This window comes from Oryza sativa, chromosome 12, assembly GCF_034140825.1.
Source record: "Oryza sativa Japonica Group chromosome 12, ASM3414082v1".
Classification (NCBI taxonomy): domain Eukaryota; kingdom Viridiplantae; phylum Streptophyta; class Magnoliopsida; order Poales; family Poaceae; genus Oryza; species Oryza sativa.
In genome coordinates this window covers 7857894-7871198 of record NC_089046.1, presented here as the reverse complement: position 1 = coordinate 7871198, position 13305 = coordinate 7857894, and the positions used below count along the sequence as shown (strand labels likewise).

Sequence of the window (13305 nt, the reverse complement as noted above, 5' to 3'; positions counted from 1 at the left end):
TTCGGAATAATTTACACAATATTGCTATTCATCTTAGTCTTACTTAGCTGTATTTTCCTAATCATCAATTGGATCGAAATCCAACTTCGCGATGTATTCTTCTTCCTCTCGATAACCTTGTTTTTTAAAGTTTTTTTAAAGATAAACCTCATGAAGAGGGCATGAAGTGCCTGCTTTATATTAAGAAGAAAAAAAAATGAATTGGTCCGGTTGTATGGAAAACGGGTCCGAAAACCATATAACTACTTAATTAACTAAATGATAATTAGTAGAATCACACATGAAAGGCGAAAACAAAAATAGCTGCAGTGACACAACTGAGACTAGAGCAAGTTATCATTGCCAAGCTGACTGCCAAAACGAAAAAGCAGCTCCAGCTTCAGTTGAGAGCCATCATTGTGACATCTCCAAGGAGGAAAATGTCACTCACATGCGTCGATGTTACTCAGTAGTTAGAGAATGGGCAATTAATGCTTTCAACTGAAGCTCTCTCAAGTGTCAATTACCTATGCAATGACATACCAAAAGAGTTGTGGGTTATTGTTTCCCAACTAGCCACACATCTAGCATAACAGCTCCGACTTCACCACAACCCAAGCACCACACCATAGTAGCCACCAACACCACTCCACCTCCAAACTCACGCCTCCTGCCAGAACAAAGGCGGTGAGGGTTATCGCAGTTAGCAGATTCATGTGAGGAGTACTAATATGGTTGCCCTGATGAAGGGTAGAAAGGGAAATATAACATCTAAAAATAATTGGAATACAAGAACAACAAGTAATTGACAAAAAAGATTAGGTGCTACTACGTACATTCATTTTAAAAAATATAACAACCTAAAACCAGATTAAAAACATGTTTAATCTAGTCCTAGTTGCTATATTTTAGGACTGAGAGAGTAGAATGATAGTAAATTTAAACAGAGAGCGATAGTAAATTTAAACATAGAGAAAGTACCAGATTAGACACATGTCTAATATAGTCCTAAGTTAGTATATTTTGTGATTGAGGGAGTAAAACTATAGTAAATTTAAACATAGCGAGATAGTCATCAAAATCGTCCACTTCTATCAATTGTATTAATAGTTCTAGATGGCTGCTTTGAAATGCTTGATATTCGTTTTCCTCGATACAATCAACACATGTTCTCAACTAGTCAATAAAATCCAATCAACATATGTGCTTCTTCAATTCTATCTTTCTTAATTCTATATTGATAGCGGACTGCGACCTGCGTCTAACATATGTACTCCTGTATTCTCTGACTATTAATGGGCCAGTTCACTGAAATAATACGTGCTTACAAACTACTTCTTCCGTTTCAGGTTATAAGACTTTCTAGCATTTACTCATATTTATTTAGATGTTAATGAATATAGACACACATATTTGTCTAGATTCATTAATATATATATGAATGTGGACAATGCTAGAAAGTCTTATAACCTGAAACGGAGGTAGTGCATATTTTTCCATACGGCCAAAACCGATTCTTACATGCAGTTAAACCGTTTGTATGTCCAAAAGTGCCTGCAAAAATTGCTACTTTTTCATGCGGGTGGCGCACCCACCCGCGAAATTCTGATTTTTCACATGCGGGTGCTTATATTGTCCACACGCAAAAATAAAAATTTGGGAAAAAAATTAAAATCTAAAAAAAATTCAAAAAACGAAACCCTAGCTAGCTCCCATCCGCCGGTGACGTCGTCGCCGCAGTCCGCCGCCACTCGTCGTTGTCGTCGCCGTCACCAAGGCCGCCCTCCCCGCGCCTCCACTGCCCCTCCGCACCCTGATGGCGACGTGGGCGGCAGATCCGCCCATCGTGCCGCCGCGATTGTCATCGCCACCTCCAAGCCCGCTGCCGCCCACCACTAGTGCTCGGGAGGGGAACTCAAGGGAGAGAGAGAGGAGAGGAGGTGAGAAATGAGAGAGAGAGGAGTGAGAGATAATATGAGGAGAGGAGGTGAGAGAGAGGAGGCGAGGAGAGAAAGAGGAGGTAAATCAAAATTCTAGGTGGACCTTTAAGAGGCCTAACTGCGAAAATATATTTTTCCCATGCGGCCGTTTAAGAGGTCCGCCTAAGAAAATGAGTCTATTTTCGTAGGTCGACCTTTTAAGGTATGTGGCCCATGAACGTCTCCCTTAGTAAACGATTTTTGCAGGCATGAGCAATTATGGCCCACCTACAACCTAAAAGGTCTCGTTCAGACAAATCGTTTAAGTAGTAGTGACATATGGCTGTCTACGTACACTAACTGATTTTTTTTAAGTGAAAGAGATCATACGCATGCATTACACGGATTTTGACTTGAATTTTAACTGAGGTGGATTTAATTCGCCAATAATTATATTGTTTGGCAAACAGCTGTGTGTAACCTAATTTTCTATGGAAGGTAGGCCAGTTTGGTTGAAATGGATGAGGATCAAGGGGTACTATACCTGCATGCTGTCGTAAACTCGTAATCAGCTGGCCAGGCAATATAATGCAAGGTTGATTTAATTTTTTTTTTTCAAGAAGACTTTCATGTTGCAGAGGACTGCACTAGTGACGACCTGGTCTTGGGAATTTCTGATTTGATCCGGAATATTTGCACATTTTTCCTGAAACTATTTGTAAGGAAGAGTTCCGACACTAATCCTCACCTCTGCACATTATAGCATTACGTTTTAAATTAATTTGATCCGAAGAGGACCGGAATATATAACGATTACTGTCTCATGAAAGAATGTTTTATTTACTTGAAAATTATTCTTTGGAGCAAGCATGTTTTTATTTCCCTCGTGCCAAGTTTATGTAGATTATAAATTCTCTTACTGCAAATGAATATTTTCGAAATTGAAATCCTTGACTAATTTAAAAAATTCAAATTTTATTTAGCCTTAGACAAATAGGCATGACAGTGCATGCGCATCACTCTTACTTTAGAGTTGTTTTTCTTAAACTTCCATATGATCTTGATGGTTATAGTTGCAATGGACATTTTCATTTTGTAGCATATCTCACTTCGTTTAATTTCAACCTGTTGCGCACAATCGGAGTTTCAGGATTTTACCCACAAATACGATGAGATTTTGGATTTGCCACATTACATTAGATACCATTACAATTTATTTTCCTTCAAAATAGAAATGGTACTATTAACTTGACGAGGGGTTGAGATATATGGAGTTAGGCCAGAACTGTAGAAAATAACCCGTGCAACAGTGAGTGAAAACGTTGAGGATGTCAATTGTCTGTTTGGCAGTCCAGGATATATCCAGAATTTGAGGGTGAGGTTTGCATGGTGGGGATATATAAAAATCTGCGTCACTGAAGAGGAAGAGCGAGCGCTATGGTAATAATTTCTTCGGGTGATTCAAGGCAATAGTGGTTTTTTCTCAAAGTATCATGGAATCAATCTAAAGCTGCGAGAAAGCATGTATGTTGGAATTATTAGTTCAGTTCATAAGACTGCAAGGAAGAAAGGGTTTCTTCATCAGTCTGATGAGTTTGATTTGTGTATTTGGCGACGACGTGGATTATCTGGTCATGGATTAGATCAAATCAAAATTAAAGACAGAAGATGAAGGTAAACATGGTCTTCGAGAAGTCTATGATGTGACAGTTAAAGAGAGTCCAATTTCACTTGCAAGATGACTGTAATAATAGGAGAGAAAGTGGAGCACTATTGCAAGTGGAGTCCAGAAGAAGAATTTACAGAGATAGCATAGTCTCTTAAAGGTGGCCGGTCTGGCGTAGGCTCGTTGGATGGCTCATGGTGAAGCTGTGAAAAGGAAAACACTCAAGTCAGGATTACCGGTGGATTGGCATGGTGATTCTACTACTTCTAGATGGCGTATATTCGTCAAGGTGGAGTTTGCATATGAGTCGAATATACTAGTCATATTTGATTACAGTTGGACTTAGAGTTGTAATAGGTGGTAGGGGGTGGAGTTAGAGTCGGACTCTGTAACCCGGCATCTCTTTTAAATGGAGAGGGAGCACCACAATATAATCATGGCGACTATAATGTAGTGTAGATACGCAAGGAGATGATGGCGGCGAGACCATGGACTCGTAGCGGCTAGGTGCTATATTGGTTGGGGAAGAGTGCCCATAATCAGAGCCCCGGAGATACAGGCTTTGGCCGGACCTCATTAACAAATGTAGTGTTTTGTTGTGTCATCATCTAGCGTGTCTTAGATGATCAGTGACTGAAGCGATCGGGAAGGTTAGTCGTCGTTCCGCTATAGCCCTAGGCTATGGTGGGGCAGGGTAGGCGACATGCATGGCAATCAACCATGTCGCATGATAGCCCACACACCCAACATTTTAGGAGCAATGATGGCCAGTTTCATGGTCGGCATGTGTCGTCTTGTTGCCCATCACTCCTTGTGCCTAGTGGACGGATTCGTATGACTTGCATTAAATGCAAAAGCAGCAACATGACGAGGAGTACCAACCCTCCGGGTCCCAGCCAAAGGGGCCCTGAAACCTAAGAGTAAGGTTAATAGTATAGCCAACTACTGGCACCAAAACTTCTACAGCCAATCTAATAGCCCATTCATATAATAGTTAACTATAAAAATATACTACACCATTAATACCCGGTCCCACCTCTCATACACCCATAACATCTTGGAGCCCGTGTTGCAGCCGGCTACAAATCTGTAGCCCGCTTTCTTCTCCCTCTTCTCTTTTCTTCTCAATATATGGTTATAGCCGGCTTATAGCCTACTATTGTACCTGCTCTCAGTAGCCAAAGGGGCTCGAGCTCAGGGCCGCACCGAACTCTGGGTTTGGCTTGTTAAGATATTGGACCGAGTTCCTAGTTGCACTGGTGCTGCGCAGTAGGGTGCCACACACTACTAAAAATACCATTTTTCCATGCGGCCAAAGCCTATTTTTTCATGCGGTTGGACTTGGACCTCCCTTCTACCAAAAAGGTTTGCGAAAATAGTGATTTTTCCATGCGGGTGGTGCACCCGCACGTGAAAATCAAAACCCTAGCTCCTTGATGGCGACGACGGCACGGATCCGGTCGTCGCGGCGGGCCGCCTCATCAGCGGCGACGGCAACGACAGGCAAGGAGTAAGATGAACCGCCTCCTCGTCGTTGTCGGCGGTGGTGCTCATAGCCGCCTCCTTGTCGTTGTTGGCGGTGGCACCACCTGGCGTGGACGGGGATGGCTTCACTCCTGAAAAGGCCCTTAAGAGGACCGTATGCAAAAATAGGCTCATTTTTGGCATGGAGCCTCCTGAAAAGGCCCGCCTGTGAAATAGATTTTTGCATGCACGACCAATTATGATCCGTCTACAATCTGTAGGGGTCCTCGTATAGAAAAATCATTTATGTAGTAGTGACGTGGCCTGGTTTGGAAAACCTCGAGGCCCCGAGCAGCAGGTGGTCGGGGATCTAGGGCCTTGTTTGCTTCAGTTTAAGATTATTGTAATCTAGATTATTAAACCATATTACTATAAGCTAAATTATAATAAGCTAACATAGAATAAGCTGTTAGCTGTTTATTTAACTGGATTATTAGTTGTTTGTAAGCTGTACGTTAGCCATAAGGACGAAGTTAGGTAGGAGAGCAGGGTGCCCAGGAACCCGGTTAAGAAATTTGTTTTAGCTATATTTCATCTATTTTAACCATATGTGCACTGCACACCCCCTCCCTTAATCCAAACTCAGACATTCATATCAGTCTAAACTTGATCTAAAATAGAGTAAAGCAAGCGAATGGCACCCCTCTCTATTTCGTTCTAGCTCCGCCCCTGACTAGCCACCCAATAATATAAAAAAACACCTTTAGAGTAGATTATCAGATTACAGTAATATAGCTTATAGATTGTAATAATTTATCATAATAAGCTATATGTTTATTTTAACTTACTCATAATAATCTAGATTATAATAATCGTAAGCTGTACGAATACTCGTACCCTTTTTTTTAATATAAAATGAGTTTGTTTCCTATTCGTAGCCAATGCAACTGCATCCTGGAACGATGCTATTAACAAGAAAAAAATGACTAAATATGATCTTACGCTGCATTTATTTTTGGAATTTCAAAATTTAGAAATTAGAATTTGAGATTCTAAACATCAAATTCAAAATTTTAAATTTTTGTCCAAAACTTTAAAATTCACATTTCATAATATTTAAAATCCAAATTCCACGTAATTTATAATCTAAATATATGGAGTAGAATTTGAAACCTCAAGTTCAAATGTGAAAATTTTGAACTTCGAAAAAGGTAAAGTGCAAAAAAAAAAAAAACTGTATGCTGCTAGTTTACACGGGATCATCCGACATATGTGGAGGATGAGCCCGTGGGCCGGGATAGGCCAACGTATGTGACGCGCGACCGCGAGATAGCGAAGCAGGCCGCCTAGCCTATTCTCGCCGCCGTCTCCGCCGCCGCCGATGTTGTCCGCCGCGCGATCCGGAGCCCTGGCGCGATGGCGTCCCCGGGAGACCCTCCTCCCTCGCCTCCTCTCCTCCTCCGCCACCGGCGCGGCCTCCCCGCCTGCGCGGCAGGCGGCGCTGCTGGAGCTCCCGGAGGTGGAGAAGGTGCTGCGCGACGTGCGGGCGGGGGACGTGCGCGTCTTCCCCGTCGGCGAGGGCGGGCTGCATGGCGGCTCCTGCGCCGACTACATGGTCGTCGCCACCGGCCGCTCCGACTGGCACGTCCGCAACATCGCCCAGGCTCTACTCTACAAGGCAAGGGCCCCCTCCATCGAATCCTCTTGCTCCCTCACCTAAGGATGGCAAAATAAGGGTTTATTAATAATTTCGTCTGGGAATCTCTGTGCTTCTAGGTGGTTTATTACTCCTTTGGATTGTAGGATTTGGGTAATTGGGTATGTCCTTGATTAATCTTTGACTGCGCTAATTCACCATTTTTTGCATTAATTTTGTTGTAGTTGAAATCGGTGGGGATTTAAATTGATTCCATTTCACCTATGAATAATTAGAAGTGCTCTGCGTCCAGAATTCTCTAGGACAATTAGGGTGAAGGATTGTTTTGCTTGATTTAACATCTTTACAATTGGTGGTATGGTAAACTCTTCCTCGGATGATTATTGAGTACTGCTACTGTATGATGCATTTTAGTGGATGCGGTTATTCTCATGGATAACTAAGGATTCTAATTTACTATATGTTGACGTGGATTTAGTGGAACAGAGAGTAACACACAACTTAAACTTAACTACTTATTAAGTATAGTCCGACAGGCTTCTTTCACCTGTACCGTTGGCTTTCATTTCAGGATAAAGATGCAAATTAGTGCTTATAGTGTAGATGATGCGTGATGCCACTTCCCCATCCACATTTTCTAATGCGAATGCAGTTTTTGATTGAAGGCGAACTGATAGGGCTGCAATGAGCCAATGACTAATACAGACTACATATTTGGTAGTACAAAAACATTTGAATACAATATCTGTTTCCTATATAATTTGCTGAAAGTGAATGCATAGATTAAGATAAATTGTTGTATTCTCTATTATTATGTCAAGCTATCCTGTGATTGAGAAATTGTCTGGAAAAAATAGATAGTTTTAGCACTGCTTCCTTCTGGTTTGACTTTTTATTGGCTTACATGTCCAAAATGTAGGAAGCTACTGTAATATTTCCATTTGATACTTAGTGTTCTACATTATGTATCGCGTGCAATATGATTGGTACAATATCAATGATCATATGAAGGGGACAATGCAGCCAGCAGTTTGAATTCCAGCCTTTTGAAATTAACATATGAATTAATTTTTACAAACACATGTCTTGCTTTAAATAATATCCATAGAAGTTTAACTTAAATTATTGTTCACGAGAAAATCAGAAGTTCAAGCACTGGACTGCAGCTTTAGTGCTTGTTCTTTTTATGACAACTTTGACTTATTTTGTTATTTTTACTCTGTTTAAATTAGGAAGAAATAATTTTGAATGAGGCTGAACATGCTCATGCTGGTCTGAGCAATGTTAGATATGATAAGAATTAGTCATTTTTTTGGTGTTTTTAATTCCAGTGCACATCATTCTATTTAGCGTTTTAATTCCAATGCACTTCCTTTTACTGAATGAGACCACTAGTACAACAGTAATCATAATTTTGTTGAAGACTTGAAGCCACTAGCTCCCTGTCCAGATTTGTAGTACTAGGATGTGTCACATTCACCCAAAATCCCTTATAATATGGGACGGAGGGAGTAGATCGCAAGAATCCATACCCTTGTGGAAGATTCATTTTCTTCCATGATTATTACTTGAAGTTCTTAGAGTATTTTTACGATATATAGTGGTGTGCATGCTCTATATAGTTCTAAGTCTCCATGCAATGGCATTCATTGTGCTTTCCTCTGCTGTAACACACTTACACACATGGGTTACACTAATGTGGTATTGAAATTTCTCTATTTTTGTTTATCAGATAAAACAGAAGCAGAAGGGTTCTGATAGAATATTGATGCCAAGTGTTGAAGGCCAGCAAGCTGGAAAGTGGATTGTCATTGATTCTGGTAACATCATCTGTTGTGCACCCTTCCCTTTTATTTGTAAATTTCAAATTCGAGCAACCAATGGACTAATTTTAGAAGTTCATGGCAGTTTAAATAATTTATTTATGTATTTACACCTAATTGGTGTCATAAATCATGTTTCTTCGTAGTTTCAGGAGTTTTATATTCATTATATTGGTAGAACTAAGATGTAAACAATTGAACTAACTGTGTTCAATTATTGAGAGAAGTCTTCATAAACACCTATTTTTTGTTCCTTTTGTTCCCATTAATAGTTAACCTGACGATCTGTAATAATTCTAGATTATTTCGTTCTACTCAATTAGCCATCTCTGCATATGTCGTTCATACTTCGCCACTGCCTAAGTCACTTCTCAAGTTTTGAATGAAGCAGTGGATTGGAACAATCATTATACAGCTTTTTGTCTGTCAAACAATTATGCAAACAAGTTTGTAAACTACTGTTTTACTTATTATTTTTTTGTATGACTATATTTGGATACCATTTATAAACATAAGTACTACTTGCATGAAAACATAATCTTCATTAGCATCACACATCAATAAAGAATGTGAGATGGTTTCATTGCTTTTCTTCTATGATAACACACGTCAATAAAAAAGATAAAATAACTAGTAAACATTTCAAGCATCAGGTGTTCCAAAGTATATTCTTGAGTTGTATAGCTCCATAGTGATGGCATCAGTAGCTTATGTTATGATGGTCTCTTCATATAATATAACTTTTGTTGTGTCAGGAAGTATCATCATTCATGCACTTGAAGAAAGAGCAAGAGAATATTATGATTTGGAAAGCATTTGGACAAAAGAAGTGTCTCCAAACATTTCTGTTCAGGTCAGCCCAACATATTATTATCTTGTTGTCGTGATTTCACCACAGCAGCTGGTCTCCAATGCTTGTAGTGGGAATTGATATCCGGCTTAAATAAAGATCATATTGCTAAGTTGCTGCCCAACTAGGGGAATTCACTACTTAATAATTGTAAAGTAGATGGATTTATTAAGTTTATTAGACCTTAGTAGTTTTAGGAACACCAAATTTAGTCTTTAGCAAAAGATCGTCTACATACTGGTATCTTGGAAGCCACCTTCCTTCTGTCACCACAGGCCAAGCCAACCATGTGCATTACTCCATGCTTGCATGGTCTGTTTGTGCAGAAGTCCTCAAGTTGGGGGATCACACGGTGAGTCGATGATGAGGATTGGAGTTAATTTGCACCAAGACTTGTTACCGACTTCTATAGGGTTGTCTACCACACAATAATATTCCAATTGATTACCAAAACATTCAGAATCATTCAATCCATAATAATCCCACGCCCTTCATCTGTAACCAGCCTGTACGGTATGGGGATATTTAGGCATATGAGATGGTTTCGTTTGTACTTACATTGTGGCCGCTCTGACCTTTCAGTTGGAATTTGCTTTGGTGCATTAATGATGGCTATGGTTGTGGCCTGTGCTTGCTAGCAGTGTGCAATAAGGTTGTTCAACCTACGGCTGATAGGCCATAGAAAAATGAATGAAGCAACAAAAAAGAATTCATGGATAGAACTTTTATATGTAATTAGCGGTTTAAAAGCCGATGCTGTAAAATAGACTACAACGAAAAAACTCCAAAATCAGTTCTAAAAATTAATTTGAAAAATCTAAATTTTGGTTGTGTATAAGCTAACCGGTAACAAGCAGATAATGAGTCAGAGAATTGTAAGCTTGCAGTGAGGGGGGTCACCTTTTCAAAGTATAGGCTGTTTGCATGCAGGCCTGAATCAAGCCTGTCTCTCACTTCTGCAAGGATAGAGTGATAAGACAGAGGTTGGCAAAAAACAATGAGAATATATTTCATTCCTAAGTCAACTTTATGGGAATATATAGGTCATATGCTGGCTATCCTGCAGTGTGACATTGCCTGTGCAAAATATTAGCAATTTTGCTTATTGATCTCTGTTGTTAATGTAACAATTGAAGCATGATTTTTTTTTTCTGAAGTGTAATCAGAATTGAAGTTACCTAGAAAAAAATGTGGAATTACATTTTCATTTCTTCCACGTCTTCACCTGGAGCATTTGTTTTCTGTTGGTTGTAAGAGAAAAGACCTGCTATAGTTAATGTTGTTTGAATTGCATGATAAAAGATGCAAACTTAAGAAATGGTCCCTATGCCCTGGTAAAATCAATTATTGTGAAGGGCCAAACAGTTCCAAATGCCTTTTGTCTTACTTTTTTTTAAACAATTTTGCACCTTCCTTTTAATCACAGTTATCAAAATTACAAACCAAATCTTTTGCAGGAATTGGAAACTTCCCTTGTGAAGACACGCCGCAGGGACCACTCTCAGAAACCCATGAAGAGCATTTGAGTACATGAGCTAGTTCCATGATCTATGATCTGTGATTGTGAGTGTGTAATCCATCAGATTTGTGTCATCTATTTCTGATGTAGATATTGTGTGGAACGAACCGCACCACTGGCCACCATTAACTTAAGCTTCATTTACATTTCATCTATGGTTTATTCCAGGTCAACAAAGATGATAAAGTGGTGTCAAGCATGTATTTGCATCCAATGAATTTTGAGGATGGGTGAGATGCTTGTGAATGAGATCATCAAGATGCTGGATACCTTGTTTCTGTGGGCCTCTCTGCTTGCCTATGTACTGTGGTTTCTCTTTCTTTCGTTGACAGTATGGTCTGTACTTTTGATGACAGCTTTCAAGCTCAAGCAAAGACAATATATGTTATTCTTTTTCTTTTTTATCGCCCCCATGCTGGTGGTTTTTAGAGGGTCATGTTCGCTCTCTCGATATGGCGCCCTTCCCCCCTGTAAGGCTGTAACTGTAAGTTGTGCAGAGAACTCTAACCTGGGGAAGAGCTAACGATCAGATATATATTGTATGAACAAAATGCATAGATAACCCTAGAAATCTAGAAAATGGAGAGAAGTTGACATGATGGGGTGATTGGCGTTTGATGGACAATTCCATACATAGTACCATTTGGTCTGAAGCCCAACTGAAATGATGGACAGAAGCTCTGGGATGCATGTCCCTTCGCTTTCATCTCTCTTCCAGTATTTCTTGCAGCAGGCCGGTCTTCCAATATGTTTTCGTGGTATTTCTTGCAGCAGGCCGGTCTAATCCAATATGTTTCCGTCCCAGGAAAAAGAAAATCCTAACTAAAAAGCTAGACACCCATATATCCAGGTTCATAGCTAGGATTAGATTCTTTTTTTGACGGAGGGGTATGTTTTTGTGGTAGTAATAAATGATCACTGATTAAACGGGAGTGGATTCTAATCCCTTGAGGGGATATCCCCTCGTATATATTTTTCTTCCAAATTCGATGCAAATAGTTGTAAAAAAATTTGAAAAAAATTGATAATGTAGAGTATAATGATACCTACTAGTCCACCAAAATTCATGTTCAAATTCGATCTATATATCTAGAAACAAAAAAGACAAATTTAGATATAAACAATACGCTACTATTCATATGCTAAATTTGTCTTTTTTATATCTCGACGTGTGAGTTGAGTTTGGACTTAAGATTTTATGGAGTTGTATATATATGCTGTATGAATGTTGTCAAATTTTTCCAGAATTTTTCATAACCGTTTATATGGTTTTTAAACAAACGAGGGAACATCCCCTCGAGGGATTAGAATAGTTTCCCCTGATTAAACAATCTAATGACATATTGCAAAGTGGGCGTAGCTCAACCGTTTAGGTTTCATTGTGGTGGAACAGTTCACCCTGGTTTAAATTTTAGATTTGACACGGGTGCTCGTATTTATTGCTAATTATTCTTTCAGTGGTAGGCGAAGTACCCGTCAACAGCGAGACGCTCATGGTGATTTCGTCAATTTCATGATATCCCGGCTTAGTCTTTTGGATATGCTCATAGAGGGCAAGGTGTGCGTTAGTACGTTAATAGGGGTGAGTGCGTGCGTCGTCTTTCAAATATGCTCATAGGGACAGAGTGTGCGTGTATGCGTTTATAGGGGTGAGTAGACGCGTTGTGAGTGCTTGCGTTTATTCTTAGAAAAAAAATCTAATAACCTATATGAAAAATGCTTCGGGGAGTCAGATAGTCAATCAGTTAATTTTTAAACCAATTTCTCTTCTTGTTTAATTCGGTTAGGTTTTAAAACGTGACAAATTTCCATGCAAATGATTAGGTTCCCGTTTAGCTAGAAGAGAGAGAGAGACGAATATAAAGGGTGGTCCGGATGGTCCTCGGAAAAAAAAAAGGCGATCGACCTCACTATTAAAAAAAAAGAAAATAGCGACTATTAAAAAGAAAAAAGAAGCAATCTAATCCTACTTCCCGACTCCCGGCGCCCACAGCCCCACACGCGACTCGCGACTCCTCCTCGCCCTAGCCCATAGCCCCTAGCGACGACACGAGCGATCGGCGATCTCATCATTTCATATGATTTTCTGAGCACTCCATGCGATCAGCCGATCACAGACAGAGCCACGCCGGCGCCAGCCGCCCAACCCATGCGCGACCCGGCGCCCGCGCCCCCACGCCCATGCGCGGTCTGGCTGGCACTGGTGCTGACCTGCTGTGCGTGTGCCAAAATGGATAGGTAGGTCGTAATGGATCACTACAAGAGATCTTGTAATAGGTGACATTTCATTCACGTCACAAAAATAGAGAATTTTGTCACGTTCTGAAATCAATGACGTTCACATGACGAAATTTAGTTCGTCACCTATATACGTCTCTAATGATGTTCTGTGACGAAAATATATTTTTTTCGTCATAGATCTAGTGTG

At 40.1% G+C, this 13305-nt stretch overlaps 1 protein-coding gene across 1 annotated transcript; it reads left to right on the top strand.

The window, feature by feature from the left end:
- The first annotated feature begins 6327 nt into the window (after nucleotides 1-6327).
- Nucleotides 6328-11279, top strand: LOC9270571 (protein Iojap-related, mitochondrial). The gene is made up of 5 exons (XM_015763052.3): nucleotides 6328-6706; nucleotides 8418-8505; nucleotides 9264-9361; nucleotides 10816-10921; nucleotides 11046-11279. Exons 1-4 carry the CDS (start codon nucleotides 6410-6412, stop codon nucleotides 10882-10884), a joined length of 552 nt encoding a protein of 183 aa, XP_015618538.1. The 5' UTR covers nucleotides 6328-6409; the 3' UTR covers nucleotides 10885-10921; nucleotides 11046-11279.
- The last annotated feature ends 2026 nt before the right edge of the window (nucleotides 11280-13305 follow it).